General features: G+C 41.2%; 1 protein-coding gene across 1 annotated transcript in view; it reads right to left on the reverse strand.

Moving 5' to 3' along the window:
• Positions 1–24,525, reverse strand: part of col11a2 (collagen, type XI, alpha 2) — a 47,632-nt gene extending 23,107 nt beyond the window's left edge. The window contains exons 1-8 of the mRNA XM_008302407.1: positions 24,385–24,525; positions 11,529–11,690; positions 9,593–9,803; positions 9,232–9,394; positions 8,943–9,065; positions 6,747–6,860; positions 1,869–1,988; positions 77–286 (exon numbers count right to left, since the gene is read on the reverse strand). Of these exons, the coding sequence (XP_008300629.1) occupies positions 77–286; positions 1,869–1,988; positions 6,747–6,860; positions 8,943–9,065; positions 9,232–9,394; positions 9,593–9,803; positions 11,529–11,690; positions 24,385–24,502 (1,221 nt within the window). The 5' untranslated portion in view covers positions 24,503–24,525. The remainder of the gene's footprint in view (positions 1–76; positions 287–1,868; positions 1,989–6,746; positions 6,861–8,942; positions 9,066–9,231; positions 9,395–9,592; positions 9,804–11,528; positions 11,691–24,384) is intronic.
• Between the last annotated feature and the right edge of the window lie 252 nt (positions 24,526–24,777).

Genomic DNA, 24,777 nt, shown 5'->3' on the forward strand with positions numbered 1-24,777 from the left:
ACTAGGATTCAGATTTGGTTGAAAGTGATTTTGTGTTTTTGGCTATTTCTTTTGCCTTTGAAGCAAAACAACTTACGCCTCCCTCATCTGTCACAGCGGACAGGGCGGGGCCCATGTTGGCATCAACCTCTCCAGTCTCTGGTAATGGATCATTGTAGTCCCTGTAGGAATAGTCGTATTCCTTGAGGCCCACGTCCCCAGTCACATACTCCTCAGTGAAGACCTCCTCGCCCACGCTGCCTGCTTTGGTGGCATCTACCTCCTCTCCCACCAGTGCTGGTTCCACCTGGGGCTGCGTTTGGGTTTATCAGAGCCGCAACGGGACAGATAGAGGGGCACGAGAGAATGATTCAAGCAAAGGAAAATAAAGATGCAAGAGGAGGATGGAACAGTCAGAGGAGGAGGGAGAAGTGTGCAGGATGAGAAAATGTTAGTGAAAGAGAAATATAGAATGATTCAATGGGGGAGTAAAAGAGGGAGGCATATGGAAAGAAATAAGTCTTACCTTTTGTAAATAAACAGTGACATAAGGACAGACAACAAAAAGACATCTGGCAGACTGTGGGGTGAATTAAGGATTCGCAGATTTATCCTGCAACCCTAAATCTGCTGTTAATCATCTATGGTTTAGCTTATAATGGTATGTTTTCACCAAAGCATCATTATCAGCTTGTGTGTGATGGTCAATCGATTTCTCCAAATCTGTCCAAGTATACTGTCTAACATTAAGACTTTGGTATGAAAAGAGGGAGAGAAAGGACACTTTCAATGTCAAGGCTATGCTTGCATAGTCCATGAACACACAGAACTGATATGAAACACTATGTAAAAACAGGCTGCTGCTGCTATGCAAAGCAAGTTCTATGTTATTTTCTTTTTCTTTTTACTTACCATGGATGTTTTAAAAACAAATGAATCCAGTGGATTATGGTGTACCGTTATCTCATATAATCATGAATAGTACCAGCAGTATCACAACAAATTACCAATACTGTTTACATTTTTTTCCTAACAAACCAAAAATTTCTCACCAGAACAGTCGCAAAAACATTCTGACCATTAAAATTGGAAAACAAAACACAGTCATCAAAGTTAGCTAATGTACATAAAATGGTAAAGAAGACAATATGGGTTATTGTCAAAACAAATGAACTGTGAGAAACAGGTCAGAACTGTGAGAAACTCATTCTCAAATTCTGATACTTTAGGGCTGTGAAGAAACCATCAGCAACTACTGTATTCTCTAGTTCAGTCAGATTTTTCTCTCAAACAAGAATGCATTATATTCATCCCCCTTTGTTGCTGCGGTTAAAACTGCACATCAGATATTCTTATGTGGATCCCTTTTTCACAAGATTTTTGTTCTTATGTCAAGATGACAGCCAGATCAACAAGGGATCTTGAGATGAGAACAAAACAGGAATCTTGCTGTTAGGGAAAAGGGGAACCACATAACAATGTTTGATGATACAAGCAGATGAATGTGGTGCATTCTCTTTTGAAAGAGGTTTTCTCTTATGTCTTGTCATTTGGCATCGGTGCCAACAAAACAGTGATGTGTGGTTAGAAAAGTGTGAAGGGAGAAACTGAGCTCTAACTACTTGGTTAAACTACTTGGTTAAGACTGGGCTCACCACCACACAGGTATAACTTCATCTTCTCCCTTTGGTGATGGAAATCTCTTGAATTAAGGTGATTATTCTTGATTTTGTCAGTGTGTTGATTATTAACTTCTGTTGTATTTTAGTGTGCAAATTATTCTATCTGGAGATTTAATTTACATTTTCTTTTTATGTTTTCTCTTGGTCTTCTTTGACTATGTCATGCCTTGATGTGTGTCACTGATCAGTGTGTCATTTTCTTTTTACCTGTAAAGAGTTCTCGTCTTGTCCAATCACCTCACCCTCTGGTAGTGGGACCGTCTCCTCATAGTAATAATCAGTCTCTGTAGGGGTGTGGCCAGCCTCAGAATATTCAGTGTCTACATCCTGATTGGTCAAGTTGACATGAAGTGGGGAGCAGGGAGGAAGTAAGCAGATTTGATTGGGAGAGCGTGGTTAGTTCAAAGTCTGCTTCTGGGTGACGATGAGTTAAAAGAAGAAAATGGAACACATCATAAAATTGTGGTTGCCAGAGGCATAGAACTTTTAATGGCAACTCACATTTTAAATATAGTTGTAAAGATTCATTTCAGAAAAGAAATTTCAGGTTGTTTCAGAATCTCAGTGACTATAAATTTTGCCAGATGCAAGATTTAGGGAGTCAGTGAGACTACTTGGCTGAGATTTCTTTTCATTTTGCTATTGAACCATTTTAGCTTTTTAAAGCTCATAAGCCAAGATTCATGAAAGGATGAAGTCTGCTCTTGTTGGAAGTAGAAATGGGACCCTCTATCCATCCCATCAGATGAAAACATCATAGCTTGATGCTTTGGGATGTCTAGTTTCACCCAAGACTAGAAAACAGAGAGACAACCCCAATCAGCAGCCTCACAGAAAATGCTTCAGCTGTTTTAGAGTAACAGTTATCCCCTGCTATAAATTTTCCAGAACCCACTCATGACCTCATTGTCTCTTTACCTTGAAGCATGTTGGCTTCACATTAGACTACATAATGAAGCTGAACTTCTAATAAAAGCATGCTTGAAGCTTGCTTTTAGTTTCTGTGAAGCTGCTTTATTCATATTTGATACGAAATATGACGAGACAGGAAGACAGATGTCAGAGAGAAAACACAGGTACTTAAAAAACAAAGAGAGAGAATGTGACAGGGGAGTTTGTTTGTTGTGTTGCACATGTGTAAAATGTGATAGTATTTGTGTTTTCTCAGTCTTAGTTTCTGTGTCATAGAAATCCATGCTCATTCATTTGACTGGTAATTAATGGTTTCCCTGGAAAGACAGAGATGGAGTGCTGCAGCGTATTCAGGTTCTGAGATCCAGTTCTGAGCAGCTTGAAGGTAGGAGTATCAAGTGAAGTAAAGAACAATGAAACTGTACAGTTAGCCATGCTTCAATGTGCACCGCTGTACCATATCATATGGAGAAGTTGGGGTGATCGTGAAGATCATATGATATATGAACAGAGGAGAAAGTGACCAGCTTGGTATGAACCAACTTCCATTCTGAAGACCAGATTGTTGCATCATCAGGGATTTGCATCAAAATTTAGCCACTTACTGAAAGAACAAACTGTTTATATAGGAGGTCATCCAAAACTGTCAACATTAAAAACATTAGTTTTCACAAAAATTTTGTTGCAGATCCTGGATGATGTAAAGAGCTGGTATAGAGATTGGAAGGGTGGAACATACAACTCTGGACATTCTGACTCAAACATGAGCCCTCCTGTTGTACCTGTTGATAACCGTTGGTATTTTTCTTCGCTGGGACTGCAGTTCCACTCAGCACAGCCTTGCCAAACGGTGGAAAAGGTTTGTGCTGGGATTTGACATTAACGTCCACTACAACCTTGGATTTCGTGGGTCTGGGTGGCGTGGGCCGGACAGGGGCAGATGTTGGAGCTACTTTCGTTGGGATGGAAATCTTCTTGACAATGCTCTTGACTGTTTTGCTCACTGTTGATTTGACCAGAGGGACTTTGGTGACCACAGTTTTAACCTTGGTAACCTCTTTGACCTCTGCCTTCCCTTGGAGTTTTGCTGCTGGAGCTTTAGTAGCCACAACCTTTGCCATTTTTGTAGGTTCTGGTTTTGAGGCTTTTGTGGGTTTAGGTGCCTTAGTAGCTTCCACTTTGACAGCTGATTTAGCTGCAGTGACCACAGTCTTTTCTACTTTAACAACTTTCTCAGTCTTTGTTTTTGTAGTGGTTTCAACTTTTGCCTGATTTGTAGCTCCATTTCCAACAGCTTTCTTTTCTACCACAGTAGTAACTTTGGTGTTGACATTAGCCTTAGCCTCACCATTGACTTTATTCTCAGCTTTGCCATTGACTTTGACTTTAACTTCTTTAACCTCAATGGTAGTTTTGCCATTTCCATTGGCTTTCTTCTCTGCCGTAGCTTTGCCATTGCCATTGCCATTTGCCTTAGACACAACAGTGGCTTTTCCATTTCCATTGGCTTTCTTTTCTGCTGAGGATTTTGCATTTCCATTACCATTGACTTTCTTTTCGGCTACAACCTTGCCATTGCCGTTTCCATTCACTTTGGCCTCAGCTGTAGGCTTGGCCTCAGCTGCAGCTTTGCCATTGCCATTAGATTTTGTTGCTGATGCGTTTCCATTGCCATTGGCTTTAGCTGCACCATTTGCTTTCTTCTCAGCACCAGGTTTACCATTGCCATTCTTAGCTGGGGCAGCTGTGGGCTTAGATTTAGCCGCTGCAGTTGGCTTGATTTTAGACAAGAGGATCTCTACTGCAGTGGGTTTTGCTTTGGATGGCTTGGCTGTGGAAGACTTGGGAGCTTTGGTAGGCATAGGTGGCTTGACTACAAGTTTGTATGGTCCAGTCTTGGCTGATTTAGGTGGAGTGGGTTTGGCTTTTGCAGGGGTGGATTTAGTGGGGGCTGCTTTTCCATTGACTGTCTTCTTCTAATAGCCATGATTTTAGTTTGGTTGAGAGATTGTTTGGTATGTAAAAGTGCATATTGACAAAGACACAGAGGGAGAGTGGAAGATACAAGTACATGGAGGGGTTGGGAGGGGGGTGAAAAGCACAAACAAGGGATGGACAGAAGGAGAGAGAAAGACAAGAGTGGTTGTTTTGAGAAACAATGACATAAAGATGGCTAAGGCTCGGATGATTTACTGAGACTGTACAGGCATTACTGGATACAGCAGAGGAATAATATCTAATAATAGTTAAGTTTTAAAAACACATCTAATAAAGAACTTAAAAAACATTGATTTCACATAACACAGGAATTTGAGAAATTTTATGTAGTTGTATCAAGTTATTTGAAATGTTTTTGCTGATCTCTCCAGTAATGCCATTCCCAATATTAAATGACAAAGCAGCATCAATGTGCAAATAAGAACTGGAGGCCGTGGTTTGGCAGAGGCACTGAGGGTGTGACTGGTCAGGTAAAGCTGGCTGCTGAACACACGCACACAGAATTTAAAGACACACATGCACACACACAAAACATACACGCCACTGATGCACTGACCTGCGGTGCTATAACACACTAAGCAGTCCAGCTGTAAGACAGAGAAGATTGCTGCTGTTTAGCCATGCAATAGAAGAAGCATAGTTGCCAGGCTGGCATGCAAGTGCATGTTAGTCACATAAAACCACAAAAATAAAAAATACTGTACATTAATTCTTACCAAACATGCTGCTGAAATACAAATACATGCAATTACAATTGTAGAAAAAGAAAAAAAAAACTCAAATAATATAGTGTGAAGGAAAAACAGGCTACCAAGGGGAATATACACTTCTCAGATATGCAATAAACAAACAGATTTAAAGGAGACAGACTGGGGCATACATGTATGTCATGTATGCCATACAAAGGTCAGATGTGCAACCATGAATGTATTTACCAACACAAAAACATGTGCATTAATATTCCCATATCGACTGAAAAATTGGGATGCAGAAGTACAGTAGGTGCATGCAATGACATCCTCCAAAACACTGAAGAAATCATGCAAGTAACAGGATATACAGACACCTGTGGAAGTAGCCCGGTCAAATAGTTTTGTGTGACGAAATGTGAAGCTGAGTGGGTGGGGTTTGTCACAAAAAAAACATGCACTGAGTGTGAGAAATTCCAGGCAACCACAGGAAAGCATTTGAAAACCAAATAATTATGTTGCTCTGTGATTATCAACTTAACACCCATGGTGTGACAAACCCCACCTATAGTCTTACAAGACTATTTAAGATCAGATTAAAACGTGGCTACTCTGACATTTTCTCTAATTGGTATTTGTATGTGGTCACTTTGTCATCAAGGACAAAACAACCAGTCATCATGTAATCCATTGTGTTGATATGTGATGTCAACAGACCCACAAATTTAAGTCTCAGAAGATTTAAGATAAACTGTCTTACCAGTCTCACAAAGTCCAGTTTATATGATAATCAAATGGTAGGGTATTTCCTTTACCATGTGACATGGTTGAGATAATTTCATACAGCTTTGTTCTTGTGATATGTACTGAGACAGTTTTGTGGAACCTTTCCTCCTTGAATTCTCAAAAGGCTTTCACGATCTTTGTGAAAAGGTATTTTGGTTAGGTTTAAGGTAGAAGAGGACAGGACATACATATAAAGTAGGAGAGCATACTGGAATACTGAGTGGATGAGGATCTGAGAGAAAACTGCATGTGTGTGTATGACAACACAGCTGCACCTTCACCGCCCCAGTGCCCCCATTTGGCCACATGTGAACACACGAACATATATAACAACACGTAAATGACATGAGGACAAAAAACAACACAAGGAGCAAAGTTAATCCTGTATGATGGAGACGGTGTTGATTAGGTGGATGTGTAAGAGGTCAATCTGGATTATAGAAGAGGCGTGATGTAAATAAAACGAGGGAGGTATGGAGTGATGAGGGACGAGAGAGGCATGTGGAGCGCTAAAAGTGAAACGTTTGAAACAACTGTTTAAGGAAACGTTGGATGTGAATTTAGATTACACTCAAGTATTTTAGCAAACTAACAATCATGTATTATGCAACTGTTTTTTGTTTAAATACCTCTCTCTCTCATCCTCCTTCCCTTCCACAAACCCCGCTCGTGTTTTCCCTCTCTCTTGCTCCCTCTTTACCTGTTGGTTGGGGGCCCCAGGTTGGGGAGAGGGGGGTGCAGAGGAGGAGGGAATGCCTGTTGTTTCCTCATAATAATAGGGATATTCATGGTCATCCTGCTCCTCATCAAAGTACTGAGAGAGATGGAGGGATGGATGGATTGAAAGATGGAAAGAATGGAAGGTATAGGGATGGGTTGACAGCAGGGAGGAAGGTGCATGAAAGCATGAAGAAGAGATGAAAAGAGGAGGGATGAAGGGGGGTTGCAGAGGCCACAGGGGGATAAAATGAGGGCAAAGAGGAAGAGAGGTGAATGTGGCACGAAACAGCAAGAGGGGACAAAAAGGCATAATGATAGGGGGCAGGAGACAGCAAAGGGGATGATGACAAAATGCAAAGCCTTCATTTTTCCATTCATCAGAGAGTCTGTGCGGCTGGTTAAAAGTCTTTAAATTAAAAAAATGTCCCAACACAGGCAGTCTTGATGAATGAGAAAACAGCAAAAATAAATATAGCAATAGTGGAAACTAATGAATAAAACCACACATTGATTTATATTCATTCAAAAAGCAGTCATCTCAACAGCATCAACATGACAGGGTTTGGGACACGAGGCGTCGGGGCTCTGTACAGTGACTGACAATTTATACTTGTTTAAGATCAGGCATGCAGGCTTATAAAACAAAGCTCATGTACTTCGGATGGATGAATGCAGATGAAAGTCATTTGCTACTTTAGTTCTGTGATACAACTAGTGTCAGGGAACTGCCAGCTCCCAAATATCAGCATGTTTTTGATAGAAAAAGAATGAGGGAGAGCTTGCAAAGCCTACAATGCATGTCATGTGCACAACCAGTCTCAGTAAGGCTCCACCTTAAGCCATCTCCAACCAAATTCTTATATGTCTCAATTTAAGCAGGAAACCAATCAGAATTTAACATCATTTGCATGTTTGATGTACTGAACCAGTCCTCTTTCTTTCAATCCATGAGAAAAAAAATGGGGAGAGACGCTATGTTGGCTTGTATCATCCTCTTTCTACTAACTTTCTGTGTTCCATTGCGATAGAGGAAAAAACAGTGACGACTAATTCACTGCTGTAACAGCTCAAGTGTACAAAAATGATAGAAAATGTGTCAGTTTTTTTTTTTTTTACAAGTGTATGATATGACAATGCCTCTGCTTTCCTTAGTGACCTGAGGGACACACAGACTGTTGAGGTGAGGAGGAAAGTGGATGGATACAAACTGTTGCTGATGACGAGGATGCGTGAGGAAGACAGAAAGGGGGAGCAGCACTTTGATGACATTATCAGAGGACCCAAACTCAACCTGTGGACTTTATTTTCAGAGAAATGGTGTATATTCGGCATTTGTTTTTTTACTATAAAACCACATTTTTAAGTATTCTAGCTTTCCAAACCAAAAAAATACATTTTTCAAACTAAATTTCAAATCAAATCAGTTCATTTTAACACTTCCAAGTGAGGGGAAACCAGGGAACATCGGGAGGACAGTGTAACAACCTTGACAGAGAAGTTTGAAGGATCTTTTTTTATTGCTAACTACTGGGCCATAGTGCCAGTTTACAAGATGAAAAGTGGAGTTGCCAGAAGAATCTAGTAATTGACAACCATGATCTGGCATTCTGATGGCCTTTACAGAAATTTATCATTATATTTATATCATTTATATCTTTACAGAAATTTATATCAATAATATTCCTGCTTGTATCTTTTCCTGATTTTAAGATTTCTCCATGTTTTCCATTCAATTTAGTGAATAACTGATTTGTTTTCTGACTCCAAGTAATTTCATCTTTGAAAAATGCCCCAGAAAAGTAAACAAAGTCCACAGATTCTGTTTAGGTCGGCTTTATTGGAGCTACAGATGAGCCTACACTTTTATGAATGAATTGGGAGCATACAGCGGCAGAGACAGTTAGAGGTTATTCACTCTGCAACTCAGTAATCTTGAAAGCGCTATGGGATTCATGTGTAGCTGCGAGTTTACTTTGTGTGAACAACCCTTGTTGTAAACTTTACACTTGGTAAAAGAGTGCATGTAAAATTTAAAAGGCAAGTAGCCCTACTCTGCAGAAAGGCTTCCAGATAACTATTCCCAATAGAGGTCACGTGTTTGGCTTTCTTTTGTGTAAAAGAGCAAATTTTGATTGCATACGTCTGTGCACAAACTTGTTTTGTGATGTTTACTCACGTATGTGTTGGGGTCCTGAGCCTGGGTCTTGGGCAGAGGGGAGTCACAGTCAGGGCTGTAGTGTTCACAGAAGTCATAAGCAGCCTGAGGGTTGGAGGCAATCAGCAGTTGCTGGATGTCTCCCTGTGCAAAAAAAAAAAACAAAAACAGATATAGCAACAGCTTGGTAAATAAAGCATCAGCAAAAACAAGATTTGTCTGTTCAGATTTTGAAGTTGCACTCACTGTCATTTAACCAGCACCCAGCCACAGTTTGTCACTTGCTGATCGTGCTTATAAATTCCCTCACCTGGAAAACCTCCTCATCGAGCAGACGAGCTCCAAACACTGTGATGCCGTTGGTGTCGACCTCCGCGTTGTTGCCACGGGGCAAAGCGCGGGTCATCTTCTTCTTGCAGTCCAGCAGCAGTGTCACGTTTTTCTTGGAAACAGAGATAGCGATGCGATGCCACCTAGAGACAAGGAGGAGGAATCGCAGGCAAATAAATGTGTAATGTGACTACAGCTCTGAAGTAAAGCAAGACACCCACCAAATCATATATAATTCCCGACCAACACTCACACACATACGTTTCCCAACCACTCACACCCGCATGACCCCAATCATGTCATCTCAACCAGTCACAAACTGGTTGTCGCTGGTTACTGACTTGCCATCAGCCAGATTGACGCCTCTGAAGAGTGGGTAGTCCTCTGGGGCTGGCTTGCCGTTCTGGTCCTCGTACAGGAAAACAGGTGAACGTCCCAGCTCAATGCCCAGCTGCTGGATGCCCTGCTCGCTGTAGATGGACAGGAGGAAGGCCTGGAGACCGGCCTGGGCCTTAACCAGAGCCATGATGGAGAAGTTCTCCGGGAAACGACCTAATGGATGAAGGACAGGATGGATGGGAGGAGAGAGAGGAGTGCATAAACATGTGTCATATCTAAAGTGGCTTGTGGGTGTTTTAGAAAAAGAAAAAATAAAGAGAATAGGTCAGTAATGAGACACAAGTCACATTCTTAAATACAAAGACGTAATTGTAAGTATGCCCTGGAAGACGGTGTGTAGAGTGACTGTGATTGTTCCAGAGCAAAGAGCAGAGAAGTGAAAGTGATGCAAGAGAAGGCAAAATAAATAAGTTTCAAGTGTGACAGATTAACAGCTGGAGAAGTAGTGCTGAATGAGGGATAACACAAAATGTGAAAATGACAATAAAAATGATCTTAGAGCGCTTAAAGTAAGAAATCAGCTAGGATTACAAAATATCAGAATCTAGATCCATGTGAAGCTGGCATAGAAGATGTGAACACATAATAACAGGTGGGAACAGCTGGAGAGGGAACGCTAAACCTCACAGAGTGAGCTGAAAATCAACTTTGACTTATGAGAATTTCTTCACAACCACATAAGTGGTACTTTCTCTTTTCTTTCCTCACTCCTGCTTGTCAGACGGTATTCTGAAGTTAATTTGCTGCGGCTTCTTCCACACAGTTTAACTGAGCTTCTGCACTGCAACACATAATTATACTTTATATCCATGAGCAATCTAGCAGAAGGCACAACAGCCTCATTTACCTCCTCAGTTTAAAATACATCCAAACATAAGTGGCAACTTGTAAATTATAATTACAGGTTTCACACTGGAATTCATCATAAATATTAAATACAAACCTCATTTTGCACTGCGACACTGGTTTAGCGTAATGTACGCCACACGAATGTTAACTTTCTCATTTTCTATTTTTTTTTACCAACATGTAGGAACTTTTACAGAAAAAAAAACAAGTTCTTTAAATAACATTAAACAGAAATGTTCAAATGTAAGACATCATCAGAGTGAAGCTATATTTACTTATCTAACATTTCAGTGGAAGCAGCAAAATATGATCACAGCATGTAACAGCCAGGGGGGAAACCAGTGATTTGATTTAAATGACATATTTTGATTTAATGATACTATTCTATGAAATAACATGCACAGCCTAACATTTATTGAAATGCCATTTTTATGTTGTACACCTTGCACTGACTGCTGTGGTGGTATTTTACTTAACTATGGCCACACCATCCATCCATTATCTATACACCACTTAATCCTCTCTAGGGTCGCGGGGGGTACGTAAACCAGGGACCTTCTAGCTCCGAGGCAACAGCGCTAACCACCGATCCACCTTGCAGCACAAAATGGCCATACCAATAAAGCAAAATCAAAAGCTGTTCAATCAGTTGGATTTACAGTAAAACAATCGTGTACGTCACACTTATTAGAGCATTTCTTATAACGACATATTATGAGGTGACCTGCTAAACTTGTGAAACTGTGAACTGCTTTCTTCTGTGGTGCTGCTTAGAGATGCCTAAAATCTGAGAAAATAACCCTGATGATGTCTGAATGTCATCTTCTTTGAATCTTACAGAATCTCACAGGTCAGTCAACATTATGAAAGTGCAATAATAAATCCTGGGAGAACCTCTTTGTGCAACACCTATATAAAATATTTACATTTGGGTTGTGTAGCCTCAGTGATCAACAATCGTGTGGCAATTAACAGAGCAGCAGCTCCAAATATTTAAACGACTTGATGTCCAGTCCAGTTGAAGCCTACCTGAGAAGAGCTGCTTGGTGGGGGCAGAGATCTGGGCCTTCTTGGTGATGCGGTAAGCATGATCGGGGCTGCCGGAGCGACGGGATGTGCAGAAGCCTGGGACTTTCTTCACACCCTCAGGGAGAGAGGGAACCTGCAGAGCCCGTAACACATCCACTGGGTCTGAAGAAAGAGGGGAAAAGAAACAAGAGAAGACAACTGTCATTACATTGCTTAACAAACAACTCGTTAAAATAGCTGTGACGCAGCAGATTAATTCAGTCAGAAAACAAGTAAGATCTCAGAGCTGAAACTTCAGTCCACAGCAATCCTGTAATGCTACTGTACATCACAAACCCAACTGTTCTGTGATGCTTTCAAACACTTCAGACCAAAAACCCAACATCTAACTCTAAGTTCTGCTTTCTCTGCACATTGCACTTCACTCTCATATTTCAATGTGTTACTTTCTCAGCATAAAATACAAGTATGTCTTTCCTTACAACATAAAACACTACAGCAAATACAGTACATTCAGCTGTTTACTCCAACAGATCCTCAGAAAGCCTGCCATCTTACAGGCTGTGTAGAATTTACTGCACTTTTTCATGCTTGCTCACATGTCCGCAATGTCACTAAATCTAAAATAGACGACAGTTTTGTTTTTCATTGCAGCCATTCTTTGCAGCTGCCCTGACTCAACTCTGTCCAGAGGATCAAAAAAGTTAATCTTGAAAGTAATCTTAAATGTTCTTGCAGCGCTAATGCCATATAGGATCAGGTACAGGAGATGCCCACAATGGCTACCACTGTACATTTAAGTATAATGTAAGAAAGGAAGCACTGTGGAAGGAAGCAAATGGGCAAAAGTCCAAGCCACATATATGGAGCAGTGCAGGGCAGATACAGTAAAGCTCAGTTTGAATCAGAGTGGAGACAGTGCCTTCTATTCTGCTCGCATTTATCAAGCAGCTGAAACAAGTGGCTGTTGGTGTGACTCAAATGGATATTTGTTTGACATGTCACAATCATTTCACAGTTTTACCTGACATGTACAAACACACAAGAATGCAGGAATGCAGACACACTCACTCCAGATACACAGCATACATCTTAGCATCACACAAATACGCACTGTCAGATACAGACACTGAACTCACATCCTGTCTCCACTTTCACACGCTGAGGTCAACCAGTTAGTTTCTCCACCTTCAGTCTGCGCTGTGGTTCACCTTAGTGGCTTCCTCACATTGCTCAAAGGCACTGTGTCAGTCTGTGTACTTTAGCTAGAAAACCTGAGACAAAATCCCTGGAATTATGAATACAATTCCCTTTGTGATCCCCCATACAATGATAAACACTATACTGCCACTACGCTACCCCTAAAATAAGAACAGCAGATAGTACTCAAACACAGAAATACTTCAGGGGGAGAAAGAAAATCTTAGTTCCAGTTATTCTATATCCCAAAACGATCAGTTTGGGAAACAAACATCTTGAATCAGCAATTACTTTAAAAATAATTTTGTTGAATTGATGCCGTCACTAATCTCACCATAGTTGGTGTTGAATCTTAGAAAAGTCTGATCTCTAATATACCTTCATATATATAACTTCATGTTATGTTCATGGAACAGTGTTCCAGTAAATGCAGCAGTCAGTTGGTTGTATATTGTTTGATACATGTCCAAAACACGCTAATTGAAATAACTCTTTATGCAAAAATCAAAAAACTAAACAAAAACAAGTTTGTTCAGTCTGTTTCTAGTGAAATGCTAATTCTTGCCCAAAGATCCAGAGCTGCTGTGTGCCCTGCTGTCTAACTCAAGATGGAATGACAAACATCCATGACACAAATTCTGCCAAGGTTTAAAACCAAAAGGCTTGCATGCACTTTAAGAATATTTTGCAGTCTGAGAACCCAAATGAAATGTAATTACAAAGTCGGGTTTTGAAGTGAAGCAGCTATAAAGTTACAACATCACAGTTTCCTGTACTGAGTTATCCTCCCTCTGTTTTGGCCAGCCTTTCTGTTTCTGAGGCGCACCAGAGGGCTAACATTGCTGTTAACAGTCAATTAAATTCATTTACAGCTAAAGTAGCACTTCTCAAAATGAACTTGCAGTGTCAGTGATGTCATCTATGATAGCCACCTTCATAAACTGTCATTTCCAGGTGCTTTAAAAACATCATATTTATGAGAAAATACGTAATTCTGAACCCTGAGCATGTTGAAAAAGCACAACCAAGCATGTAAAAGGACTGCACTAACGAATAATATGATTCTATTACCAGTGGGGCAAACATATGCGTCCTACCAGCACTAGAAGGGGATGTAAAGTAAGAAGCCACCAAATGATGCAGCTTATCCACCATGGATTTTAAGCCACCTATGTATTGAGATATAAATCAGGATCTAAACTTGAGAGGGAGGGATGAGCACATATAACTCCAGAGCTGAAGATGTTTTCTAGCAACTGCTTGACCAAATCATCTCCTGATCAGAAGCCCAGATGTCCATCAGAAACGACCACAAGTCACTGCATGTACATGAACTTTAACCCACCTGCTGTTGTCACATATAGATACAAGGTCAAAGGCTCATGTCAGTTATCAATAAAAACAGAAACTGCTTTCCACTGCGTTGTACTATGAATGTAACAATGCTGAGACACTGCATTATGAAGCTATTTTAATGTGTTTATCAGCCATTTATGATGTTTGTATTAGCACCTGGCGTGAGGTTCCCTTGTTTTTGTCCCAAATTCACACTGATCCCATCAGAGGTGAGCATGTTTAGGTGACACCCAGCGTCTCAGAGTTAACAGTTAGTCAAACAGACCCACAGATGGTAATATTTATTCAGACAGAGCAAATGGCGCGTTGATATTGCCCGAGGGTGTCTAGACCACAGCCCATTAACGTCACCCTATACGAGAGAGAGAAAGATGAAAAGGAGGAGATAAAGATGGAGAGAGGACGGACAGCAGAAAGAGAAGGGTGTTAAAAGAATATGTAGGGAGGAGAGAAAGTGAGAGTTAGACTGAACAGAGCGATGGCACATGAAACATCCCAGACAGAAAGTTCCCTAAAAACACTTGCTTCAAGGTGGAAATGAGCAGAAGGGAGATTAGTTGGTGAAAGTGGAAACATGGGGCAGGTGAAAATAGAAATGAAATAACAAGAGCAGGACAAAAAGATAGTAGACAGAAAAAAGTAGTTTCCCCTTTTTCCAGACATCAGTCTTAACTGAAATAGATTTTCATAAGTAGCTTGAGTTATATGTGAAAAGTCACAAGCTATAGTATTCAAAAACCAAGAAAACCTTCATAAACAGACAGAAAAATAAAGCTCCATGCTTTTCCAGGCTTTCTTTGGATGTTTTCAAACTTTCCAAGATTGGAGGAGATTGATTTTTTCTGATAATTTTCAAGACTTTTGCAGATCTGCACAGGAATGCTGGGAATGAGACAGAAAGATGTAGCGGTAGAAGCAGGCAGAGAGAGGTTCAGGCAAAGGTGGAGTGTATGTGTGTGTTTTTTGGGGGGGGTCAGGCAGTGACAGTAGACAGCGTGGTTCTGTGATGGCAGGATACTGGATCAGATTGCACCCTGAGCTCCCCCAGTACGCCCAGTACAATGTGCTGCTCTGTTCCCTGCTCCCTGCCCAGCTCACATCTGCAGCCGGGGCCCTTCCTGCCTGGAGGACCACAATCACGACAAAAACACACCCACAAAAATAACACACAGCCCAGGCAGGGAAAAGTGCACCTATACACCTCACAAGACGAGAAGTGGCAAATATGAAACTAGACAAGGCAGGAAAACAGACAGCCGAGGGGCACAAACTTTCTTTCTTTACCTTGCTTCTTCTTCCTCTTCTCTATAAGCACTCACAGATGGCTGCAGCCTTTTGATGTGGGCCAATTATACTGCTGTCATTAAGACAGGAAACAGGGCTCCCAGGCACGAGAGGGCAGTTACAACCACTGCTGTAGGGAAAGATTACAGTAGCCTGTACAGTTATACCTACTGACAACTGCACTGGCCAAAGTCCAGTAAAAAGATCTTTTTTTCTGTGTACATAAGAAAATGGCACATTGATACGGCGTCTTAGTGACTAAAAAATGTCTATAATTACGCTGATTATTGTACCTCTGAAAATGACCTTATATTTTTCTTTCACTCCTTAACCCTCTTTAGATGCTATTCTATGTTATGCAATTATTTTAAACGTACAGGCAGCAAAACAAAAGCTTTTTCTACTGAACACTGTGATTTTATCAGTGAAATACTGAAGTCTTACATAAATCTCAGAAATCTTTGCAGTGCTTCAAAGCTGTGATCAGTAAATCTGAATAATTTCACAGTTCATTTCTTAAAAACTCAGACTTGTTAACCCCACGTAATTTCCAAAGGAATCCAAGTGGTAAATCCTTTAATTGAACTAAATGTAAACTAAACCAGTGAAACTGGCCTAAAGATGATCTGAAATAATGATATGCTGCTTGGTGTATAATGGAGCACTGTACTATGGGCTGGATGTATTTTTTCAGCAGGTGCCCTGGGACAGAAACAATCCTGTCGCTGTTATATCTAAACCACTCAGTTCCAAAGAGCCACAACTGACCAAACACGCAGACCACTGGCTTATTACAACCTGATAGAAAACATATGTGATACCCAGGGTGGCAGCCACACTGTAGAAGGAGGTGCGCTGCTGAACCTGCGATGCGTTCCAGCAGCGTTTGGGTTACTGTAGTTTGGCGGAGCCGCCACTAGATGGAGCTGAAACCGATTTAATTAACCCTGTGACAGACAGCACAGTTACTGAGCACAGTCAAAGCCTGTTAAAGGGCTGCAACCACATGATGTTACACACACACAGAAGTGTTTACATGTACACACACTACGCAAATAGACACGTTCGCAGGCGTGACAGGTAAACAGTGCTTACTGAACGAGTTACTATTAGGCAGAGTCTGTACGTTCTGTCAGCTAACGGGTGAATGTAGTCCGTCTGGACACATGCAGATGGAGATGCAGATTTAAGCCTTTATGCACATAACAGCACTGAGAGAATCACTGGTGGAGGGAGTTTGTACAGTGAAGGATTCTGCATTTTGTGCTTCTCATAAAGCCAAAATGAGAACAAATCAAAAATGAATAAATAACAGTAATAAGAGACTCTGTGCTGCTTTGCGTGTTAGTATGTTTCATCATTTAATCAATTACATGTCAGTTTATTCTCTAGGCTGCAGCTTATCTCAGCACACACATATTGGACAGCTCTTGTAAGTCTATACATTAAAACAAAAAGAAAGTTCTGGAATATAAATTCAGGTTAATTACAAATATGAAACTTATGTTTACTGCATGCACACATATACAGTCAGCTAGTCAGCACTCAGAGCCCTGGTCATGCCATCACTTCAGAGGAAACCCATTTTTTTCCTCCCCTCGCCTTTCTGCCTTAGATGCTCTGTGCAAAAAAATGTGTGTGTGCATATGCATGTATGTAGTTGTGTGTATGCACATGTGTGTGTGTGCACGTGCACCCTTTTCATTTCTGGTACAGCTGTGCCAAATACCAGACACACACTACAGCTGACACGTTGACCCCTCACCTCTCACCTTTACACAACGACCACATTGTTAGACACACAGGGCAAGAGGGAGCCGCTATACTGATCACAGATTAAAATTTACACAACACACACAAGAACACACGCATGAATTTGTCTTAACGCCAATTCTCAGTCAGTCTCCCAGAATAAATGGAGACTGCAGGTTGACGGCAGGAAAGAAACTATCTTAAAATCCCTAAAAAGCACAATAAATTCTATGAAGTCAAACATAAAACTTATTTCAAAGTTGAAAACTGCAAGTTGAACTCCAGTTGTTCTTCATTCACCAGCTGTCACCATCCACCCAGCTGACCACGATGGCATGAAGCATGAGCACAACTGAGGCTGCAGGTTATAATTTCCAACATGGTGCTCTATAGTTACGATTTATTTATAATACCTTGTGTATACAGACAGAAAATCCATTATGAGTACCCATGCTGTACAAAGGGGGTTATTAGAATTTACATTATTTATATGGTATAAACAGAGGGTTTGTCAGAGTGGAGTTAAATATTGTGTAGACGTTACAGCATGTGGCAGTTGTCTGGCTCTGAAAGACAGAAGAGACTAATGCAGAACTATCCCTTGTGCTATGTGAATTTCTCCACTGTGAGATAAATAAAGGCATATCTTATCTTATCTTATATGGATGTCAGCAAATGCTCACTGAATCTGGAAAAAGTCAAGATAGACAAACAGTAAGAAGTCACAAGGAAAAGTCAGAAAAAAGTTAACTTTTCACAGCTGGATAACTAGACGGCAGCAAATCAGCGAAATTAGAGAAAACATAATGTGATTTTTTTCATACAACTAAAGTTAATTCAGTCAAATAATTTAGTTACAATTTATGCAAACAACTGTTCTGACGACTATCTCTTAATAAACTAAAGAACTGATGAGGGAATAATCAAAGCAAAGCACACACGTTTATGCCTACATTACAAGCGCCATCTTTTAATGTAGTTATGAAACTGAAATTTTGCTTTTTTCTTGTATTTGTCCAGAAAGCTTTAAAGGTCCTTTATGCTCAGTGAGTTTTATGAGGACAATCAATCTTGATTAAGGTCAGTAATTCCTACATGACAAACAAGGAAACATATCACTACCCTGCCACTATTAACGCCTTTACTTAAGCCCTTTATCCTTCAGCTTTTAATACCTGCCTCCATGCAGTATCTATATTAATAAGTCCCAGAGTTAACGCGGTTTAAAAGTCACAGCAGGGCGGTGCCAACATTTACTGTATTACAGTTGCCTGTGTACCATTATGTGGTCTGTGCCAATCTGTGTGTGCTCCACTGATGATGCCAACGTGTACCATGCCAGAGTCTCGTGTGGTTTCAGGGCTGCAGGCCACAGTCTCAGTTTGGATCTGAGGGTGGATACTGACACCACAAGGCCTACATGGGGCCACAGGGCCCTGACCAGGAGACAGTCGGTGGTTCCCTGTAACGTGCTATCACATGGAACAGACAGTTAGCGAGGGCACAAATTAGAAAGCAGTCTTAAGGCCGCTCATGTGTCTGTGCTGAATGATAAGTAATCATGGCTCAGCTCTGACTGCACTGAGTTTACTAACCCTCTCAGTTCACAGTCTCAGTCTCCTGTAGCTCTTTTAAATGAGAACCACTTGTTATACTTAACAATTTCACAGAAAAACAAAACAAATAAAGAATCAGTGTGCTTTTAATGTGGCTTAAACTAATATGAAGCTTTATTACTGACAATACAAGTAGTAAAAACCCGCTCATAGAGATTTCACTTTTCTAAATAGAACCATTTTAGCACAACAATGCAAGATGATACACATCTTATTTACATAAAACCAAAAACACTAACTTTCAAGGAAAAGTGAAAAGGTTTCTAATGCAGGTTAATGATGAGGATGAGGACCAAAGCAATGCTCTCAGTCTATGTGTCACCGATTTATTGTTTTGATCTTGCGAGACAAACAAACTAAAAATCTTCAGTAACAGTGACACAGTCCCACCAAAGACTTGACAGATGACAAAGAGAAGTACAAGACCAGTCAACCAGCATTTATTATCATCATCATCATCAGTGATTATAGCGACACCTTTTCAGTTTGGAAATCCCCACATCAGAAGTACAGCCTACATTCACTCCGAGGTTCTTTATAGGTGCAATTTAGCTGAAAAACAAGTGTGCAGAGTAGGTGGGTAAAGAGCTCTGCAGGAGGACCGTGACTGGTTCTGACGTGTTCTGTTGTGGCTCTTCCTAAAAGGACTAAACCATTTCACACATATTTAACTAATTAGGGTTTATACCCTAAATGCATCCAGACAGTGAGAGATGCAATGAAATGTCTGTAGGGAACATTGTGTAAATCTGAACAACACAGATATTAAAGACTAGAACTCATCAAAAACAATACTTGAAGCGTTTGGTAGTTAAATTGATGTACACATAACTGCAGGTTAATAAGGGGCGCTGTGAATAGCCAGCCTGGCATTACTTTTGCATAAAGTTTCAATTAGAATGGATAGAAAAAACATTTATAGATATTTCAACCCATTTATGTGTGTTATCACCACAGGATGATTCTCCGTCTTCCTCAAAATGCATGCTGGGATAGATTTCCGTACAAACGACAGCTCGATCAAAACAAGCAGATTTGGAGAAGTAATAAAGGAATATTGTATCCTCCTTGTATAAATAGAGTTACTGCATTGGGATGCTTTAAGTCCCAAAATACTTTCATGAGCTTTTCTGCGATCATTCGTTTTGCAGAGAAACTTTTTCCACTGAAGTTCTAAAAACACAACAAGTTAAAGCCAACATTTAAAACTATTTTCAAATGGATGGACTGTATTAATGTCTGGAAAAGAGATGAACTGTGCATTAACATTACATGTAAACGCACACAGCTGGTCTCCACGCCCTCCTACAGTGACTTCCTAGAAGCAGCAAAATAACAGTGACTAGGAATAGCATCCTATACAGACAGTCTGTCATTATAAAGTTGGCACACTCTCCTGCCGTCGTTGTACATCTTCTGCTAAAACAGAATGTCTCCGAGGAACGACTATCCGCACACACAAACCACTAAATCATCACCTATAAAACCAAAGAAAAAGGAACAACTATCGTCTACTCACTGTTCCCTTAAGTCGACAATGCTGATGTGGTTTTGTCTGAGAAAGGCCTTTTCAAGTTCACAGTCTGAGGCGATGTCATGGGTTAGAACTGAGGCCTGGGAAGTGTTTAAGTGCATCTCTGCTTTGACTTCTGTGTGCTTTAATCTCACAACCACTGTCTGGGCCTTATCTGTCCATGCAAACGATGTGATTTTACATCCGTGCTTGAGGACACTCAGCTATGAACGAATCTCACATAGAGTCACAGTTCCCTCGGCAAAGAGAAAACTAGGACGATCAACAGGGCTGAGCAGTGGCTCCGAAAAGTAAGATTTGATTTTTAAAGGCTTTAAACAAACTACAAAACACAAAAGAGTTACACAAACCCAACTTTAGTGTAAGTAAAGTCACCCAAACACTGTGTGAGCTGCTCGAGTCCCACTTTGTTCGTATCTGTAGACTGGTGAACTTTAATGACATGCTAAAAGGCATTAAGACAAAAGGAAATTAAGTGTCCAGGCAGTATGTTCTCTGAGATTCTGTTCCCACCAATGAGAATATTTTACATGGTTAAGTTTCGGGTTGAGCTGTGGTGGAGGTCCGTTAATCCTGGTATAGGAGGTGCAAGGCAAAATGAGAGTAAGGACCCACCTGGAAGACTAACTCAGGGCAAAAAGCTTCTCACCCAGCTGCAAGTTTGGTGCTAAACAAGATCTGTCTGCATAAACTGAATCTAAACTTGGAAAGAACACAGTTGACTGGTGGAGTTAAGAGTCAGCTACCTATTCTTACCTCATTTGTTATGTTGCTCTTGATAAAAATCGTAGACTGAAAAATAAAAAGAACTCTTTAACTTAGCAATAGGAGGATGGCTCCTGAAAAATATATGCAATGCAAACCTTGGATGAGGAAAGGTATCTGACTGGTCAACAGCATAAAGCTGAACTCACTAACAAGCACAATGATTAAAAGGAAAGATGGAGAGTGGGTGGGTATGGATCACTAGAGCCACCGGGTCTCATGGGAAAATGATGACGAAGCAGAGGAAAATAAAGGGAACAAGGTTAAAACTGCTAAACTGAGTCACGTGTGGCCAACAGAAGCCTGAAATGCCGCACACTTCCATACAGTCACAGGAATGAGCTGTCAAAACGCTGCTCTGCCACCACATATAGTGGCTCTATTCAGCAGCAGTGAGAGAGAGGGTGAGAGTGGGAGCAGGGTTATGTTTTGTTTAGCCAAACCGAGACAGACTGCCCTTTGAGGAGCGCGCTGCTTTGAAATGAGGTTGAGGAACATCCATGTCAAGAAAATATTGCCCTCTGATTTTCGCCTCCTTTGAACAAAACTCGGCTTTCATGCCTTTCTGGGCCGCTGCTCTCAGGGTGACTGTGCCTCATCCACCCCTCCTCCTTTTTTTTTCTAGTCTTCATTCTCCCAGCGAAGAAAGAATAAATATGAGAGATTCTGACCACTCTTTACTCTAAATCGGTCTTTGACTGCCTGGGTGGGGCGCTGTTATAATTTACACTCACATCTGCTGCCGCACCACACTGCGCGCCTTCAGACGCACCGAGTACGCAGCGCGCCCTGCGCTCTGGGCAAATGTGCGCATATGATCCCGTGTGCGCGCACAGTGACGTTGCAGTCCAGACACGCGCTTGTAGGTAACAGGAGTGTTTGGACATTATCACAGGATCAGGAGATTAAAGAACCTTTTTTTTTTCTACAAGCAAACGAAACAGCACCACTACATGCATCCTTTAGGAGGAGAAACGCAGCGTTCCGGGTGTTGCACACAGAAGCACATTCACTCAGATGTGGCAAACATTTCCACACCCCGAGCTGCGAAGAAAACATCCATAGCCTACAGACGCATATACACAAACAGAACTGTACAAAGCGCACATAGACACGGAGACACTAAACGCTTTCACTGCCAAACCCCTGCGACCGAGGTGCTCCGCCGCATAACAACCTATTCATAAAAAGCAAAAATGTCTCGGGCTTCCGCCTCCAAAATACACACGGGAGACGACGGGAAGGTGCAATCGCCTCTCGCAATCTGAAATTGGAAACGGGGCCAAAGAATACACTCGAGGAGGGCAATTTATGTTACAAAAGCCCCCTTGGACCGTAAGCTGCAGCGACTGTCCCCGCAGCGATCCAAATGAAGAATAAAGAGCCTTTGATCCATCTGTCCACTAAAACTTCTCAAGCAAATACATTTCTCAAACAACTTTTTATAAACTAAACCTGCTTTGATGCTTCTGCTCAAAATGTGCTTGATGTATCTCCGTTTACTTCACGACAATAAAAAGCTAAAAGATCTACTGCAGTGAAACAAACAAAAAAATCACAAGTTCATGAAGGGTTAATTTAATCCTCACAGTCTTTCAGACACTGACACCACAGCTAGAAGTGATGTTTATTCTATCTGTATTGTATCTGTCGTTTCTTTCCGTAGCGAGCCATTCCGCATCAAAATTGTCCAGTTAGATGGAAGCTGATCTGGATTCAGGTGAATCAATGGATTCTCTGTGTTATAAATAACTTCAGACAACTAGCGGTGCGTCGAGGAACTGCAGCGCATACAGATCATTCCTTTGAGGCGAACTAATCTATAACTGTGGAGCAGGAGAGGAGGGAAGGGGTATAAAACTGATAAAAGTGCAGGACATGATCTAAAACCTACGAGTGAAACGGTCCTGTCAGTGGTCGACCAAAAAGATGGTCCAAAAATCTTCTTGGCTGTAAAAACTGTAATATAGTTTCTAAACAGCTCCTTAGTGATGTTATTCCGTTACTATTTGAACAAACACGGCCTGTTGTTGTACACTGAGAAAAACGCAAAATCAAGTTTACACTGGCTTATTGAAATCCCTCAGAAATCCCTCCTCCTTGGACAACCAGAGGCAGTGATGGATGGACTGGTGCACAGGCTGAACTGGTAAACACGCAGTCAACCTCACACGGTCCCAGCTGGCAGCCTGTGTCCACGGCCAAGTACACACACAGGCCAACATTCAGCTGCAATAGAAATAAAGTACTGCTACAAATACTACAAACTGAACGTTTAGGCAACAAACTTCCTCACAGGCGACTGAGCAAGTCTCTGCACCGTCCTACCCCATGGCCCCCTCCGGATGAGGAGAGGTGCGGACGTGCGTAAAAGGAGCACCATCCCGTCAAAACTCATCGGAATAATAATCAATAATGAAATGAATTACTTGAAAGGTAAAATGAAAAAGTCAGGTGCACACAAACTGTTGAAAAATGACAAAAAATGACAAAAAAAAAACCCTGGATGTATGAAGAAATTAATCAAAGGGGGCAACAGCAACATTTGGTGAGATGACTCCTGTCAGCGGGCTGCATGCACGCTCAGAAAGGATAATAGCGAAGGAAATAATGTACATACGACGAAATCTTTTATTGGAAAAGAAGTAATTTATATGTGCCAGCATCAAAACACTAGGCCTCTTTAACACCTATTCTCTGTGCGTAACATCCATTATCGGACGGATGATGTTGAAGTTGACCAAATTTTAATTTCCAAATGAGAGAAAAAAAACCTTTAAATAGTCATTGATACAAAACAAAATCAGCAGATGGATATTTACAGACGCAGCGCCTAAAATCTTGTCTAATCTCCTAAACCTTTCCCTCAGTACATTATCGGACACTCTGCTTTCCCCTCATCACTCACAAATTTTCTAAATAACTTCTGTGACAACTACCAAATGATCTGTAGCACAGTCCAGCTACACAAGGCCTTTATGGACCAGCAGGAAAACACAAGTCACCCTGGGACGCTTCGAGAATTTGACTAAAGTGCACAAACAATAAACTTCTAAACAGACAGGTCTCCATGGAACAGATACCAAATTAGATTTACACCTGTGGATACCGTGGTGCCCACTGTTGAGGGGCCCGCATGTTTCTAGGAAAATGTACAGAAGGATGTCAGGTGCGCAAGTGTCCCACAATGGATGAGATGCACAGATATTTTGCACACGTTTAAACAGAAAAGACAACAGCAGGAAGGGAAGATTTTAGACAGAAAACACCTGACACAGCTAAATAACGCGTTTTAAAAGCACAGTAAACATCATAAATGTTACAAAAGAAAAGAAAGAAATGGTCTTACCTGCCCGAACCACGGTGGTTTGGCACAAAGCGAGTGCCACGGTTACCAAGGCGAAGGATGAGAAGTCCAGGCGCCATGGTCTCCGTTTCTTTCTGAAGGGACAAGCTCCAATATCCATAGTGTTGCAGTAGTTTGCCGGCCTGGTTGAGCTGTAAACGTAGGATATGGTGGAAGTTATCCTCTCACAGAAAGCCAGCCGACGAGAGGAACCCGACTGAACTTTCTGTGAGGCAACAGACAAAAAGGCACGCCTCTGGAGACGTCTGTACCTCTCTCCCGGAGACTTTCCTTGATGAGTTACCTATGTCTCTGTCAATACACCAAACCTAAACACTATAAGGGGTTTGGGGTGAATAAATATCTTTTATTTTAACGTTTAACCCCTTAGTGCTA

The sequence above is a fragment of the Stegastes partitus genome, unplaced genomic scaffold (genome assembly GCF_000690725.1).
Source record: "Stegastes partitus isolate 25-593 unplaced genomic scaffold, Stegastes_partitus-1.0.2 Scaffold1810, whole genome shotgun sequence".
In the NCBI taxonomy this organism is placed as follows: Eukaryota; Metazoa; Chordata; class Actinopteri; family Pomacentridae; genus Stegastes; species Stegastes partitus.